At 48.4% G+C, this 16,794-nt stretch overlaps 1 protein-coding gene and 1 pseudogene across 3 annotated transcripts in view; both read left to right on the top strand.

Moving 5' to 3' along the window:
• Nucleotides 1-6,403, top strand: part of MTR (5-methyltetrahydrofolate-homocysteine methyltransferase) — a 115,464-nt gene extending 109,061 nt beyond the window's left edge. For 2 of the 3 annotated variants that reach the window (XM_065894926.1, XM_065894927.1), the window contains 5 exons: nucleotides 154-350; nucleotides 3,198-3,398; nucleotides 4,097-4,289; nucleotides 5,738-5,850; nucleotides 6,304-6,390. In XM_065894926.1, the coding sequence (XP_065750998.1) occupies nucleotides 154-350; nucleotides 3,198-3,398; nucleotides 4,097-4,289; nucleotides 5,738-5,850; nucleotides 6,304-6,390 (791 nt within the window). Of the gene's footprint in view, nucleotides 1-153; nucleotides 351-3,197; nucleotides 3,399-4,096; nucleotides 4,290-5,737; nucleotides 5,851-6,303 lie in introns of all 3 variants that reach the window. The other variant, XM_065894925.1, reaches the window with a different exon arrangement.
• Nucleotides 6,404-14,151: 7,748 nt separating this feature from the next.
• On the top strand, nucleotides 14,152-16,031 carry LOC136136064 (large ribosomal subunit protein eL34-like; annotated as a pseudogene).
• Nucleotides 16,032-16,794: the final 763 nt, after the last annotated feature.

The following is a 16,794-nucleotide window of genomic DNA, read 5'->3' as shown; positions in this document are numbered from 1 at the left end:
GCTGATGGCAAACACTGATTTGTAAAGTATTTGAGGGGAAAAGAGAGGGGTGAAGAGAGATGACTGAGGAGAGGTAGTAGTTTTAAAAAGAAGCATTCTTTGCTGGTTATTATTGGCATCTCTAAGTGAATTTTTACGATATTTTCCTAACAGGTGAAGAAGCCAAAAAAGTCTATGATGATGCCCAAAATATGCTGCAGGCACTGATTAGTCAGAAGCAGCTCCACGCCAGGGGCGTGGTTGGGTTCTGGCCAGCGCAGAGCAGCCAGGACGACATCCACCTGTATGCGGAGGGCGCGGCACCCCAGGCCGTGGAGCCCATCGCCACCTTCTACGGACTCAGGCAGCAGGTGCGGAGGCCGTGCGGCCAGCGGACACATTGCCCTACTCTTTGTTTTAAGCACTCACAAAACATAAATAAGAATGGTGTAAGTTTGAACTTCATGTAAGCATAGCTCTGCCCCACCTCACCCCAAATGACCAGTCAGAGCCCCGAGCCCAAGGCATTTGTGATATAGAGAAGGGGCCAGTGTGGGTTTAGAAGCTGGGCCTCTCGGGCACCAGCAGGAGGGAGGTGTTTCCTGTCGGGGTTGGATGGGTGAGGAGAAACACTGCTGCTGCCTCGGGGGGTCATGCACAGGTGGACATTCACTTGCTCAAGAGCATTGGTTTGCATCCGGGCCTGTCATTAAAATAGGCTGGCGGCTCCTTTCTCAAAGCGAAGACGGCGGGGGCGGGGGGGGGAGCAGACATTCGCTCGATGTCTGCCAGGGGCCAGCTGCTTGGCAGGGCACTTAACGGACCATCTTGTTTCATTTCCACACAACCTGTTGTCGGGCAGTTTATATGTTTCCATTTTGCAGAGGTGAAAACGAAAGCTGATGGAGAGCGCGCTGAGCTGCGTGGCTCGGAGGGGAGAGCCCAGCCTGTCCACACCCCGATGGCTGTTCTCTCATGCCACTGGCTTCTCCCGGGTCATAGAACAGGCTCTCCTCCACACGGCTCCCTCTCGTATGACCCCACCTTTAAACATGCAAATCTGTAAGCATGTCCCTTTAGCTGCTATAAAAAATGAGCTGGGGCTTCCCTGGTGGCACAGTGGTTGAGAGTCCACCTGCCGATGCATGGGACACGGGTTTGTGCCCCGGTCCGGGAAGATCCCACATGCCGCGGAGCGGCTGGGCCTGTGAGCCATGGCTGCTGAGCCTGCGCGTCCGGAGCCTGTGCTCCGCAACGGGAGAGGCCACAACAGTGAGAGGCCTGCGTACCGCAAAAAAAAAAAAAAAAAAAAAACTGCCCTGATCAAGAATCGGAGCCAGAATTCACCAGTCATTAACAAAGGACAGTAGCAAGTGATTCTCGCATTGTCTTATTACTATTTTCAGTCATTCAGGAGTGATAGTATTGCTTTTAATCATAATCACAATGTAATTCATAATGTCAGATGTTTTAACTATAACAACGTCTGAGGGAATCCTTAAACTTGGGACATTAAACAGTACCATAACAAGTTAAACGGGGACAGCTACACCATTACTGTGTGCACCCAGGCCTGGTGCATCCTCACTCCGTGCACTCAGGCTCAGACACCTCAGAGCACAAGAGGATTCTAATGTTAAGTTCTAGCCCCTCCTCACTAGGGAACTGGTGACTTTTCTTTTAAAGAAGTAATTAAGGTCAGAAACCTCCACCCTGGCCTGAATTTCCATCCTTCAAGTCCTGTGTCCTCTGACCTCTTTTTACATCCAACACCATTCATGTCCAGGCAGTCTGTGAGGGACTGTATTAGGGCATTTAATATAATGACTTTTCAAAGTACATGTATTACCTACCCAGATAGCTATTTCTAAGGATGTGCTTTTTTCCAGTACGCTGCAAAATTCTGGCTGCAGTGACTTACTGCTCCGGGAGTCTTCTGTTCTGAGTGGTTCTGATTGCTGTCTATTTTAAAGAGCTGTGTGGCTCTGTGACCTGTCTCTCCTTGTGGTGCTGGGAAACTTTGTATCTCCTGGCTTTTGTTAGCAAAGAACAGTTGTTGGGCAGAGTACAAGTGGAAGGCAGCTCCTCCCTGCATAGCTGGCCCTGGCTCTGTGACATTTCCACTTGCCTTTATCAAATACCTTCTTGTCTGCAGCCACTTAACTGTTTTTTGCCCAGTGTCGATTAGACTGTACTTGTTTCCAGAGCTGGCAAGCAAATAGCTGTGAAGCTTCTGGGTTGGCTGCTCATTAATTGATCTGTCCTAAGCAGTGTTGTATAGTGGTCAAGAGCATTGGTTGTGGATCAGACCCATGGGCCTGCCACTGTCTGACCTTGAACTAGTTCTTCAAGCTCTCGCTGCCTTGGATTTCTTGTATAAAATGGAGCTGGTGGTGTCACTTACTTCACAAGGTTGTTGAGAGGATTGGATTAGTTAATTCGTATAAAGCACCAAGACCAGTGCCTGACACAGTCAGCACTCAGTAAATATTAGTCATTTGTTATTTACCTTCTCAGCAAACGTGTTGATTGTGAAGTATGTGTAAGACCCTATTTGTCAGCTCAGTAGCAGGGATAAGTCAGTCATCAGCTGAAGATGGAAAGCAGGCGAGGGTGGCCACCTGGCCTGAGGAGAGAACCCCAGAAGCAGATCCTGCTCAATTTTTTGATTGGTTTCAGGCCAGCCCAGCAGTGTCCTTAGCCATCCCCTGACCCACCGCCTGTGGTGGACAGCACGTGGCCCTGTGTTGCTGACCTTAGCCGTTTGTTGAACTGCTTCTGTCGATGTAAAGTAGAGGCTTACACACTTAGTGGACCCCTTTTGAACATAACTTTAGGATTTAATGTGGGTCTTGAATTGAAAACACTTTTGGAGGAAAAGAAAACCTTTTTATATGAATATTTAGGGTTCCAGTTCCTGTAGGCATTCAGTAAATGTTTGCTCAGTGTGTGAATGAGCGAGTTAACTGGTTTCTCGACTGTGTATGTCATTTCATGTCATACCTTTCTAAAAATCTCGTTCCATTTATTTATTCAACACGTTTATTGAACACTCACTACATATCAGGCGCTCTTCTAAGTGCTGGGGATGTAACAGTGAACAAAACAGACAGCCCCATTTGAAGCTGTATTCTTTGGAAGGTGCTCGATTGCTCTTCTCTGTGTGTTGGTGCCAATTCCATGCTAATGGCCACTCTGCCCACTCCTTGTGTTTCAAGGCCGAGAAGGACTCTGCCAGCGCAGACCCCTACCTCTGCCTCTCGGACTTCATCGCCCCTCTGCACTCGGGCGTCCCTGACTACCTGGGTCTGTTTGCCGTCGCCTGCTTCGGGGTGGAGGAGCTGAGCAAGGCCTACGAGGAAGAGTGTGACGACTACAGCAGCATCATGGTCAAGGCGCTGGGGGACCGGCTGGCCGAGGTAGAGCCGCGGTGCCCTGAGGCCAGAGTGCGCATGCACGTGTGCGTGTGCGTGTGTGTGTGTTTGGCTCTAACAGCACACATACTCTTAAATCCTGTATTTTCGAGTCACTCTCACGCCTCATCTCTGGGCACAGAGTAGCCTTCAGCGATGCTGTAGTTGGAGTGGCCCGTGGAGCCTTGACTTCATTGTCTTGGTTCTGGTGTCGCCCTGTGCTTGTGATTTGATGTTTTCCAGAGGACCCTGCAAAAAGCCAAACAGGTTCTGTTTCAGAGCTTCTCGTTCTGATGTTGGGCTCGCCTGTAGATCCCTCATCTTCCTCTGTCTGGTGGGGCAGCCTAAGCTGTGGGAGCTGCTCCCCTTTTCCCGAGGCTCACAGCAGAGTCACTGGCTGCTGTCATGGTCCCCGCTCCTCCTTCTGGCCACCATAAGCTGTAGCCTGAGCGTCAGAGAAAGGTCTGAAGGGCCTCGGATCCTCGGATCATTGAATATGATCCTTGAGAGCCCGGGCTGAGGCCAGAACTGAGCCGCAGAGCAGCTGATGACAGTACAGATGAGTTGAGCCCCCGGCCCATCCCTCTCGCCGGTTCCCCCACCTGCTGTCGGGTCAGGGAGGTGTGTTTGCGGGCGGGACGGAGGGCAGGAGGGAGGGCAGGAGAAGGGCTCCCGCTTCCATCCGACGGCGTGTTCCGCCCCAGGCCTTTGCCGAGGAGCTGCACGCGCGGGTCCGCAGGGAGCTGTGGGGCTACTGTGGCAGCGAGCAGCTGGACATGGCCGACCTGCGGAGGCTGCGCTACGAGGGCATCCGGCCGGCGCCCGGCTACCCCAGCCAGCCCGACCACACCGAGAAGCTGACCATGTGGAGGCTGGCGGATGTGGAGCGGCACACAGGTCAGCACCGGGCAGGCGCGCATCCTGCCTCATGTTACACACACGGTAGCTGAGGGAAGGCGTGCGGATGGAGCAGGTGGGAGACACAGAGAGGCTTACAGTGAAATCCCTGATCCCATCGTTTCTCACTTCCAGCAGTGTGTTTTAGTCCTTCACCTCCATATTATTATTATTATGTATTATTTTTTGCGGTACGTGGGCCTCTCACTGCCGTGGCCTCTCCCACTGCGGAGCGCAGGCTTCGGACGTGCAGGCTCAGCAGCCATGGCTCACGGGCCCAGCCGCTCTGCGGCGTGTGGGATCCTCCTGGACTGGGGCACGAACCTGTGTCCCCCACATCGGCAGGTGGACTCCCAACCACTGCGCCACCAGGGAAGCCCATATATTATTATTATTTTAACAGGAGGAAAAGAAACTCATTTCAATTCGTGCACATGGAGGCCCTGTAGAATTATTGTTGAGTAGTGGTCTTTTATCACCATTTTCAGGTTTATCAGTTTTCATTATTTTCTTTTCACCTATAATAGATGGGAGCTTAGCTGACTCACACCAGCCTGTACATCCTCTGCCCCATTTTCCTATTACACGTGTGTTACTGTTTTCAGTCTCTCCACTATTGAGTGACCTTTGTAACCTTTAATAATGTATTTCACGTCACTCTCTCCTTCCACCACTTCTAGGAGTGTCTCTGGACCCTCGTCTCACAGAATTCCCACCCTTCCCTTCCGCTCCCTCTCTCTTTACTTCTACACCACTGTGAACACAGTGTACTGTTTTCAGTGGAGTTCATCAAAAGCGTGCCATCCACGCCGAAGACGTTAAAGGAATGTAGATGGACATGAAGAGCTATGAGGCTCATTGAATCTGGGCTGGCAGGGATGGCACCGGCTCCAGGAGACAGGAGACGGGGACTTGGGGACCCGTTTCTGCCGTAAGCCAGCTGGGCGATCTTTGGCAAAGCACCGAGCCTTTACGTCGCTCCGTTGCCTTGTCCAGAAAGTGAATGGCGTAGACTAGATAGCCTTGGTGTGGGCTCATCCTCAATGGGGCCTGGCTGGCTGTCATTCCCCTAGTGGCCTTGGCCTCACAGGTGCGCTTGGAGGTCCAGGTGGTGTCCCCATCTGCAGGGTTGGAGTCCTTGTCTAGAAGGCCCAGGCGTAACCTCCATGGCTGATCTTGGAGGGCAGGCATAAGAATGTAGAGAGTCTTTTCCAGGCCTCTCCCCCCAGGTTAGAGGAGATCTGCACATCCTGAATTTGTTCATCCCTTCGGCGGGAATTTGCTAGACGAATCTGCTCACATCTTTCATGCTGTGTTACATGTCCACCGGGAAGGCACAAGCTCACTCTCATTCACTTGTAAACAAGAATATACTGGGAGCCTACCACTTGGCAGGCCTGTCTCAGCACTGAATAAACTAACGTTTCTCCCCATGCTGCTCTCCCCAGGCATTAGGTTAACAGAATCGCTGGCCATGGCACCTGCTTCAGCAGTATCCGGCCTTTACTTCTCCAATTTGAGGTCCAGATATTTTGCCGTGGGGAAAATTTCCAAGGATCAGGTAGGTTAGCTGTTTCATTGTGTGTGGCATCTCTAGATGCCTGTCTTGTTTTGAATGGAACTGTTAAACCTGTTTTATTTTACATGTGAGTGAGAATAAAATGAGAGCGAAAGGATGAAGAAATGTACTCCAGTTTATGTCTTGATTTGATTTCAGCCCACTGCCCCATTTCTCGCCCTGCCGTTTACACAGAGACCAACCCTCCCACACCCCTGCCACACACACACCCCAGCCAGGCTCTCAGCCTGAGGTAGATATGACATGTTGTTTTTCTGCCCGGAAAATAAGGCACCTCGATGAATAGATAGATATCTGTCTCTATTTAACTCAGTGGATTACTATTAAGGCAAAAGACATAAAACGTACTTAATGTATCTTGGCGAATGCTGTGTAAACTTGAGTTCACAAAGTCTTATCATTTTGGTTTAATAAACTACTTTTAATCTTTTGCAGATTGAGGATTATGCTTTGAGGAAGAGCATGTCTGTGGCCGAGGTTGAGAAATGGCTGGGACCCATTCTGGGATATGATACAGAATAACTTCTTTTTTTTTTTTAACCTTGTCTATACTTGTTTCCTCAAAGAAACACAGTCAAAAGTGCCTTAATAATAACAGCACAGCGGCCGCGAGCCTATCTGCATCTGGTTGACCTTTATGCCGCTCCAGGTTGTGGACGTTTGGTGGGACCTTGTGGAAGAACAGAGTGTTCCTACAGTTCTTGGAAAACAAGCAACTGTTTCCCAGGGGACTTTGAATGAAGAGCAGTGAGCAAGATCCGGGGGGGGGGTCCCCGGTCCCTCGGGACTAGGACAAGCTGGAGATGGAGGTCTTTTGCATTTCAAAGCAAGTCAACTTGCTTTTTTCATTTTTACCCCAGACCTAGGAGACCATTTCTTCCTTTCTTTCTTTTTTCTTTTTTTCTTTCTTTCTTCTTTCTCAGAGAAAAGCCTGAAAGTCAGTTGAATAGGGGTATGTGACCCTGTGGCAGAGTGATGCTGTGAGCAACGGGGCATTTTGTCCTGAGTGGTTAGAGCGGTTACTCTGACAGGGGAGAAGCATCACTGTGCTCTCTCTCCCGAGACCTCCTTTCCTGAAGCCTCGATTAGACGCCTGCAGAAGTCCCTGTGGCCAGAGGCATGCTCTCCCCACCGGCTTATCAGAGGTACTCAGGCTGCTGCTGGCCCTGGCAGGTCAGATACAGTCACGTTCTCCAAGCATTTTGTCCTCTCGTGATCTCATATTCCCTCACCCTGAGGGGGGAAAAAGGAGGTGGGCAGAGAGAGTGGCCGCTAAGGGTAGTGAACAGCCTTGGGTTGTCTTCCGGAACTGAGTAGGCTCTCGGCTCAGCTGCGTGTCCGTGCAGCGTGGATAGGTGAGCGGCATCACTCCACTCAGTTCTTCCTTTTCGGCGCTGCCCCAGCTCCAGACTCGCACGATGTGGGAACAGCATGTGGACCTGTTTGTGGTCATCGCAGGGAGATGGTTAAGAGCCAGGGCTTTGAAGTCAGACACACCCAGATTCACATTTCAGGTTTGCCGCATTCTTGCTGTGCAACTGAAGTGTCAGCACGATTTTCTCATCTGTGAAATGGAGATAAGAGAGACTAGCTCCTCCCTCACAGGCAGGAGGTGTGGCTTAAAGGAGATGATGCACGTAGGCAGGTGACATGGGCTGCGGTGCACAGTGAGAGCTTGATAGACGGGAGCTTCTGTAGAGATCTCTAGGGGGTCCCTGAGCTCAGCACAGGGTAGGTGCTCATGGAAAGGGAATAAGAGATTAATGGAGGTGAAAAGATACTGGGGAAATGCATATGGGAACGACCGTGTTGAATATACTAGGTACCCTTTCTGAGATTAGAGCCCCATTGAACACAGTGACTGGAGAGAGAAGCTACTCTCTATGTCATAGGCACCATCAGCCTTCATTGTCTGTGAGACAGTTCCCCCTCCCCTCATGATGTAAGCTGGCCTTGCCCCAAAGCAGTTATCAAATATACACTCAGGTACATTGGAGGTGAAAGGGGAAAAAAAACTTAGCAAATGATAATCCTGCATAACTGTAGCATATACATGTTTACCTGCAGAGTAACATGCCTTCTTAGGCATCGCTTGCCCTTAAAGTGAAGAGAATTATATGCTTTCTTTAGGTCCATTTAATCTGTGCTAGATTGAGACGGGGACTCATTTTCCCCGAGATGCTCAGGTGGAGGACTTATTTTCTCTTCCATAGCAGGTATGTTATTCTAGGTGGTGGCACATCCTTTTTTAAGAAAGAATAACCCCCTCCAAATATTTTAATGTATTTTATCCGAATTACAGTTGCTAAGAGTCTCCCAGTTTCATTAAGTATGTACCATATCTTTTCTCAACTAGTTATGTGTTGCAATGGCTTCCTTAAATGTATTGTTGATCTAATCCCATGATGGATGCCTTTTATCTAAAGACAAAAACAATTTGTGCAAGTTCGAGTGCCTATATATTCATTAAAGAATATAGAATATAGCTTGAAAACCCCTTAGTTCATGTCAGGTGACCATTCTGCAGCCGGGGTCTTTTCTGTGTCTCTGCAGGTACGTCCAGAACCTCTCCTTGTCATCAACGTCCGTGGCTCTCACATCCACTCACTCACTCTCATCATTTCCATTAGGGATCCCATTTTTATTTTTTCCCTCTAAAGAAGCACTTGTTCGGAACCTTCCTTACTCTGATGCTCACCCTGCTGTCTGTAACGTGGAGGCTGGTGTGTAGGATGGTGGTTGAGGTCAGGTCCTACAGCGCCCTGTTTCTCATCTGAGATATTCTGCTGTCAGCCTCCCTCTATTCACAGCTGAGCTCATTTAGAGAAGAGTCTGCCCTCTTTCCATTTCTCTCAGGCTTGTCCTCGACAAATATCCGAGTGTCTACTCTGTGCCAACCACCTTCTCCTCCCATACTGTCTTTAACTCAGTGAAGTTAGGTTTTGTTGTTGTTGTTTGTTTTTTTTTACCCATCTCTTCTGTCATTAGTGCCCTCTTAATTGTTAGATCCCATGGCCTTTCCAGTGGTCTTTCTTCTCTGGCTTTGGGCAATATTAACCACTTCTTCAAAAATCTCCTTTCCCTGGTTCCCCCTTGCCTTCACTCTTCTGATTTACCTTCCATGTTTCTTGTAATTTCTTAGCTACTTTCATAGTTTTCTCTTCCTCTGCCCGTTTAAAGCCTGGTCCTCACGAGCCTGTCGCTAGTTAACTTCTTAGTCATACAGTCTCAGTGGGCAATCTGTCCAGTCATACAGTCTCAGTGGGCAATCTATCCAGTCATACAGTCTCAGTGGGCAATCTGTCCAGTCATACAGTCTCAGTGGGCAATCTGTCCAGTCATACAGTTTCAGTGGGCAATCTGTCCAGTCATACAGTTTCAGTGGGCAATCTATCCAGTCATACAGTCTCAGTGGGCAGTCTGTCCAGTCATACAGTTTCAGTGGGCAGTCTGTCCAGTCATACAGTCTCAGTGGGCAATCTGTCCAGTCATACAGTCTCAGTGGGCAATCTGTCCAGTCATACAGTCTCAGTGGGCAATCTGTCCAGTCATACAGTCTCAGTGGGCAATCTGTCCAGTCATACAGTCTCAGTGGGCAATCTGTCCAGTCATACAGTTTCAGTGGGCAATCTGTCCAGTCATACAGTCTCAGTGGGCAATCTGTCCAGTCATACAGTCTCAGTGGGCAATCTGTCCAGTCATACAGTCTCAGTGGGCAATCTGTCCAGTCATACAGTCTCAGTGGGCAATCTGTCCAGTCATACAGTTTCAGTGGGCAATCTGTCCAGTCATACAGTCTCAGTGGGCAATCTGTCCAGTCATACAGTCTCAGTGGGCAATCTGTCCAGTCATACAGTCTCAGTGGGCAATCTGTCCAGTCATACAGTCTCAGTGGGCAATCTGTCCAGTCATACAGTCTCAGTGGGCAGTCTGTCCAGTCATACAGTCTCAGTGGGCAATCTGTCCAGTCATACAGTCTCAGTGGGCAATCTGTCCAGTCATACAGTCTCAGTGGGCAATCTGTCCAGTCATACAGTCTCAGTGGGCAGTCTGTCCAGTCATACAGTCTCAGTGGGCAATCTGTCCAGTCATACAGTCTCAGTGGGCAATCTGTCCAGTCATACAGTCTCAGTGGGCAATCTGTCCAGTCATACAGTCTCAGTGGGCAATCTGTCCAGTCATACAGTCTCAGTGGGCAATCTGTCCAGTCATACAGTCTCAGTGGGCAATCTATCCAGTCATACAGTCTCAGTGGGCAATCTGTCCAGTCATACAGTCTCAGTGGGCAATCTGTCCAGTCATACAGTCTCAGTGGGCAATCTGTCCAGTCATACAGTCTCAGTGGGCAATCTGTCCAGTCATACAGTCTCAGTGGGCAGTCTGTCCAGTCATACAGTCTCAGTGGGCAATCTGTCCAGTCATACAGTCTCAGTGGGCAATCTGTCCAGTCATACAGTCTCAGTGGGCAATCTGTCCAGTCATACAGTCTCAGTGGGCAGTCTGTCCAGTCATACAGTCTCAGTGGGCAATCTATCCAGTCATACAGTCTCAGTGGGCAATCTGTCCAGTCATACAGTCTCAGTGGGCAATCTGTCCAGTCATACAGTCTCAGTGGGCAATCTGTCCAGTCATACAGTCTCAGTGGGCAGTCTGTCCAGTCATACAGTCTCAGTGGGCAATCTGTCCAGTCATACAGTCTCAGTGGGCAATCTGTCCAGTCATACAGTCTCAGTGGGCAGTCTGTCCAGTCATACAGTCTCAGTGGGCAATCTGTCCAGTCATACAGTCTCAGTGGGCAATCTGTCCAGTCATACAGTCTCAGTGGGCAATCTGTCCAGTCATACAGTCTCAGTGGGCAATCTGTCCAGTCATACAGTCTCAGTGGGCAGTCTGTCCAGTCATACAGTCTCAGTGGGCAATCTGTCCAGTCATACAGTCTCAGTGGGCAATCTGTCCAGTCATACAGTCTCAGTGGGCAGTCTGTCCAGTCATACAGTCTCAGTGGGCAATCTGTCCAGTCATACAGTCTCAGTGGGCAATCTGTCCAGTCATACAGTCTCAGTGGGCAATCTGTCCAGTCATACAGTCTCAGTGGGCAATCTGTCCAGTCATACAGTCTCAGTGGGCAGTCTGTCCAGTCATACAGTCTCAGTGGGCAGTCTGTCCAGTCATACAGTCTCAGTGGGCAATCTGTCCAGTCATACAGTCTCAGTGGGCAATCTGTCCAGTCATACAGTCTCAGTGGGCAATCTGTCCAGTCATACAGTCTCAGTGGGCAATCTGTCCAGTCATACAGTCTCAGTGGGCAATCTGTCCAGTCATACAGTCTCAGTGGGCAATCTGTCCAGTCATACAGTCTCAGTGGGCAATCTGTCCAGTCATACAGTCTCAGTGGGCAATCTGTCCAGTCATACAGTCTCAGTGGGCAGTCTGTCCAGTCATACAGTCTCAGTGGGCAGTCTGTCCAGTCATACAGTCTCAGTGGGCAGTCTGTCCAGTCATACAGTCTCAGTGGGCAATCTGTCCAGTCATACAGTCTCAGTGGGCAATCTGTCCAGTCATACAGTCTCAGTGGGCAGTCTGTCCAGTCATACAGTCTCAGTGGGCAGTCTGTCCAGTCATACAGTCTCAGTGGGCAGTCTGTCCAGTCATACAGTCTCAGTGGGCAATCTGTCCAGTCATACAGTCTCAGTGGGCAATCTGTCCAGTCATACAGTCTCAGTGGGCAATCTGTCCAGTCATACAGTCTCAGTGGGCAGTCTGTCCAGTCATACAGTCTCAGTGGGCAGTCTGTCCAGTCATACAGTCTCAGTGGGCAATCTGTCCAGTCATACAGTCTCAGTGGGCAATCTGTCCAGTCATACAGTCTCAGTGGGCAATCTGTCCAGTCATACAGTCTCAGTGGGCAGTCTGTCCAGTCATACAGTCTCAGTGGGCAGTCTGTCCAGTCATACAGTCTCAGTGGGCAATCTGTCCAGTCATACAGTCTCAGTGGGCAATCTGTCCAGTCATACAGTCTCAGTGGGCAATCTGTCCAGTCATACAGTCTCAGTGGGCAATCTGTCCAGTCATACAGTCTCAGTGGGCAATCTGTCCAGTCATACAGTCTCAGTGGGCAGTCTGTCCAGTCATACAGTCTCAGTGGGCAATCTGTCCAGTCATACAGTCTCAGTGGGCAATCTGTCCAGTCATACAGTCTCAGTGGGCAATCAGTCCAGTCATACAGTCTCAGTGGGCAGTCTATCCAGTCATACAGTCTCAGTGGGCAGTCTGTCCAGTCATACAGTCTCAGTGGGCAGTCTGTCCAGTCATACAGTCTCAGTGGGCAGTCTGTCCAGTCATACAGTCTCAGTGGGCAGTCTGTCCAGTCATACAGTCTCAGTGGGCAGTCTATCCAGTCATACAGTCTCAGTGGGCAGTCTGTCCAGTCATACAGTCTCAGTGGGCAGTCTGTCCAGTCATACAGTCTCAGTGGGCAGTCTGTCCAGTCATACAGTCTCAGTGGGCAATCTGTCCAGTCATACAGTCTCAGTGGGCAATCTGTCCAGTCATACAGTCTCAGTGGGCAGTCTGTCCAGTCATACAGTCTCAGTGGGCAATCTGTCCAGTCATACAGTCTCAGTGGGCAGTCTGTCCAGTCATACAGTCTCAGTGGGCAGTCTGTCCAGTCATACAGTCTCAGTGGGCAATCTGTCCAGTCATACAGTCTCAGTGGGCAATCAGTCCAGTCATACAGTCTCAGTGGGCAATCTGTCCAGTCATACAGTCTCAGTGGGCAGTCTGTCCAGTCATACAGTCTCAGTGGGCAATCTGTCCAGTCATACAGTCTCAGTGGGCAATCTGTCCAGTCATACAGTCTCAGTGGGCAGTCTGTCCAGTCATACAGTCTCAGTGGGCAATCTGTCCAGTCATACAGTCTCAGTGGACAATCAGTCCAGTCATACAGTCTCAGTGGGCAATCTGTCCAGTCATACAGTCTCAGTGGGCAGTCTGTCCAGTCATACAGTCTCAGTGGGCAATCTGTCCAGTCATACAGTCTCAGTGGGCAATCTGTCCAGTCATACAGTCTCAGTGGGCAGTCTGTCCAGTCATACAGTCTCAGTGGGCAATCTGTCCAGTCATACAGTCTCAGTGGGCAATCTGTCCAGTCATACAGTCTCAGTGGGCAGTCTATCCAGTCATACAGTCTCAGTGGGCAGTCTGTCCAGTCATACAGTCTCAGTGGGCAATCTGTCCAGTCATACAGTCTCAGTGGGCAATCTGTCCAGACTCCTCTGTGTTGAATCACACCAAAGCCTCGGTGGGTCTCAAACCAGTGTCATCTTACTCTTCTCGAATTCTCAGTGCACTCAGCAACAAACCTCAAACACACCCCATCTTTTTCTTGGACTCTTGCAGCTATCTAAAAAAATTGCACGAGAGACACGCTTGTCCTCCTTTTAGTTGAGAAGGTAAAATACATGTTTGAGGCAGGCAGTGTTTAGGTTAAGGCTTGACTGAGGATTTGAAGGATAAAGATGAAGAAGCAAGGTAGAAACAAATGAAGAACTACAGTATCTTTGTTCATGAAGGTAGTAAGGGTATCAAACCTCCCCAAAATGTTCTACAGATTCAATGCCATTTCCAGCAGAAATTCCAAGACGTTTTGTTGGATGTGACAGGCAGATATCTGAACATCTGTGGAATAGCAAAGGACGAAGATGGCTGGCTGCTTCTGACTATAATGAGGAGGTTGAGGGGACCTTTTACAAGACAGTAAGTTTTATTACAGAGTTTGTGTTGTATGTGGTGCAGAAGCAGGCGCTCTGAGCAGTGCAGCGAGCTAAGGAGCCTGAGACATAGCCCAGGTGTATATGCTGCCCTTTGAGATGTGATGAGGTGGCATGGCAGGTCAGTGGGGGCAGGAAGCGTGGCTCCATAAGTAGTGCTAGAATAACGGTTATCCTTATGGAAAACAATGAAATGGATTTCTGCCTCATACCTCACCTAGCAATCAATTCCAAATACATTAAGGTTTTGATTACGAAAAGCAAATACTTAAATGTTTGCATGGAAAAAAACCTTAGGGCCGGAAAGAATCTCTTGAGACATATGCTAATCATAAAAGAAAAGATGATTAAATCAAATATATTAAAACTAGCACTTAAGCTAACAATTTAGTGTAGTGGAAAGACAAACCAAGACTTGACATTTACGATACAGTTAACCGAGAAAGGAGTAGTAAGCAGAATATATAGAGAATTCCTATTTTTTAAAAAAAAACAGAAAATAGCCTTCCTCTTCCGGGGACGGTATCTAGAGGCATTCAGGATGGTCCAGCGTTTGACATACAATTGTAGGCTGTCCTACAATACAGTCTCTAACAAAACCAGCCTGTCCCGAACCCCTGGTAATAGAATTGTTTACCTTTATACCAAGAAGATTAGGAAAACACCAATATCCGCCTGTGGCGTATGCTCAGGCCGACTTCAAGGAGTTTGCACTGTGAGACTTTAAGTTCTTGTGAGATTGTCTAAAACAAAAAAACATGTCAGCCGGGCCTATGGTGGTTCCATGTGTGCTAAATGTGTCTGTGACAGGATCGAGCACACTTTCCTTATTGAGGAGCAGAAAATGGTTGTGAAAGTGTTGAAAGTACAAGCACAGAGTCAGAAAGCTTTATTTAGCTTTTGTATTTAAAAGTGAATCCTTTTTGAGTAATAAAAAAAAATTAGTACAAAAAAAAAGAAAAACAGAAGAAACTTGAAAAGACATTTCACAAGAAGAGGAAATACATAGGGCTTATAAATAAGTAGAAACTAGAAACCTTGGAGATATGAATTAAGACCACAATGAGCTTGCAGTTTATATCCATAAGATTTGTAAAATTAAGGAGTCTGACAGCACCAGGTGCTGAATGTGAGCTCATCATTGTGTGGATGTGTAGACAGGCACCTCGGCTTTAGAAAACAACTACACCTCACAGAGTTGAACATTTGCATACTTCAGGATCTAGCTTATGACTCCACCTCCCAGTTGTGTATCCAGTAAACTCTTACATTTGTGTACCAGCAGGTGTGTACAAAAATGGTTATAGTAACATCTTCATAATAGTTAATAACGGGAAAAACTGAAATGCCATTCTGTCTACAAGAGAATGTTTAAGTAAATTAGGTATAGTCACACTACAGGATATTATTCTGTAGTGACAAGAGGTGAACTACAGCTATACCTGACAATAAGAATGAATCTCAGAAAATATTAAGAAAAAAAAAGCAAGTCCCAGGGTATGGTTGAGACTATTTTTATTGAGCTCAAAACCAAGCAAAACCAAACAGTACATTGTCTAAGCATACATAAATGGCAAAACTATACTGTAAGAAACAAAACAAAACAATGCTAAACCAAAATTTAACCTACTGCTTACCTCTGAGAGGGAAACAGAGGGGGCAGATAACGGACACATGGGTAGTTGCTGGTTATTAGTAATGTTCTCGTTCTTAGGTTGTATGGTAGGTTTATGGTTTATTATGCTTTATAACTCATGTATATCGTAGAATTCTGTATGTATTAAATATGTTGTATGTAATGCATTAAACATAAAAATAATAAAGGAAAAAGGGAATAATAAGCCAAAATCTGGGATGGTGACTTTGTAGATAATGTTTTGTGTGTGTCAAATGTATTTTTTAAAGAAAGGAAGGACAGAGTGCACAGCAATGCAAAGGTGGGGACAGAGAGTGGAGCATCTGTGCCCTGTCCAGCCACAGCTAAGCGTGGCTCCAGGTACCGGGCTTTGGAGGATGATCGCTGGTGGCACCGTTGACACAGGCAGAGAATATAAGCGGGGAGGAGAAAGGAGCTCTGGACAAGTTTCCTGTGGCTGAATACCGGCAGTTGGACACCTGACTTTGGGATTTTGGAAGAATGGCGTTAGAACTGGGAGACTTCCACGTGGAGGTGGAGGTGCAGACGGGATTGTATCTGAAAAGAAGATGGAACTTGATTCTAGGACCAGGGACCGGGGAGGTGGGGAAGCCAATGGAGGAGCCGCCGTGTGGGGTAAGGGAGAGGGGGCCACGTCAGGCAAAGCAAAGGAAGAGAGAGTTGAAGGCCTGGCCACGGAGCCTAGTGCTGCCGAGGACTCTGGGAACGGGACCCCTGTCACAGGTGACCTTCGCTAGAGCGGTTTCAGGGGCGTTGTGGGGACTAGCTGTGCTGGGTTGAAGATAGGGGGAGGAGAGGTTACTTGGTTATCTTAAGAGGGTGGGGTGGGAAGGTAGAATTGATTGGTTATTTATTTAGCTTTTATGTTTATTTATTTATTTTTGGCTGCGTTGGGTCTTCGTTGCTTGGAGTGGGCTTTCCCTAGTTGCGGCAAACAGGGGCTACACATTGCGGTGGCTTCTCTTGTTGTGGAGCATGGGCAATAGGCACACAGGCTTCAGTAGTTGTGGTTCACGGGCTCTAGAGCACAGGTTCAGTAGTTGTGGTGCACGGGCTTAGTTGCTCCATGTCACGTGGGATCTTCCTGGACCAAGGTTCGAACCCATGTCCCCTGCATTGGCTAGCAGATTCTTAACCACTGCGCCACCAGGGAAGTCCCTTTTTAAATATTTTTTTATTTATTTATATTTTATTTTTGGCTGTGTTGGGTCTTCATTGCTGCACACAGGCTTTCGCTAGTTGCAGCAAGTGTGGGCTACTCTTGGTTGCAGTGCGTGGACTTCTCATTGCGGTGGCTTCTCTTGCGGAGCACGGGCTCTAGGTGCGTGGGCTTCAGTATTTGTGGTACACGGGCTCAGTAGTTGTGGCTCATGGGCTCTAGAGCGCAGGCTCAGTAGTTGTGGCGCACGGGCTTTGTTGCTCTGCAGCATGTGGGATCTTCCTGGACCAGGGCTCGAACCCGTGTCCCCTGCATTGGCAGGTGGATTCTTAACCACAGTG

This window comes from Phocoena phocoena, chromosome 16 (assembly GCF_963924675.1).
Source record: "Phocoena phocoena chromosome 16, mPhoPho1.1, whole genome shotgun sequence".
NCBI lineage: Eukaryota > Metazoa > Chordata > Mammalia > Artiodactyla > Phocoenidae > Phocoena > Phocoena phocoena.
Note: the sequence above shows the minus strand (reverse complement) of the source record. Positions and strands in the feature narration are given on the sequence as shown.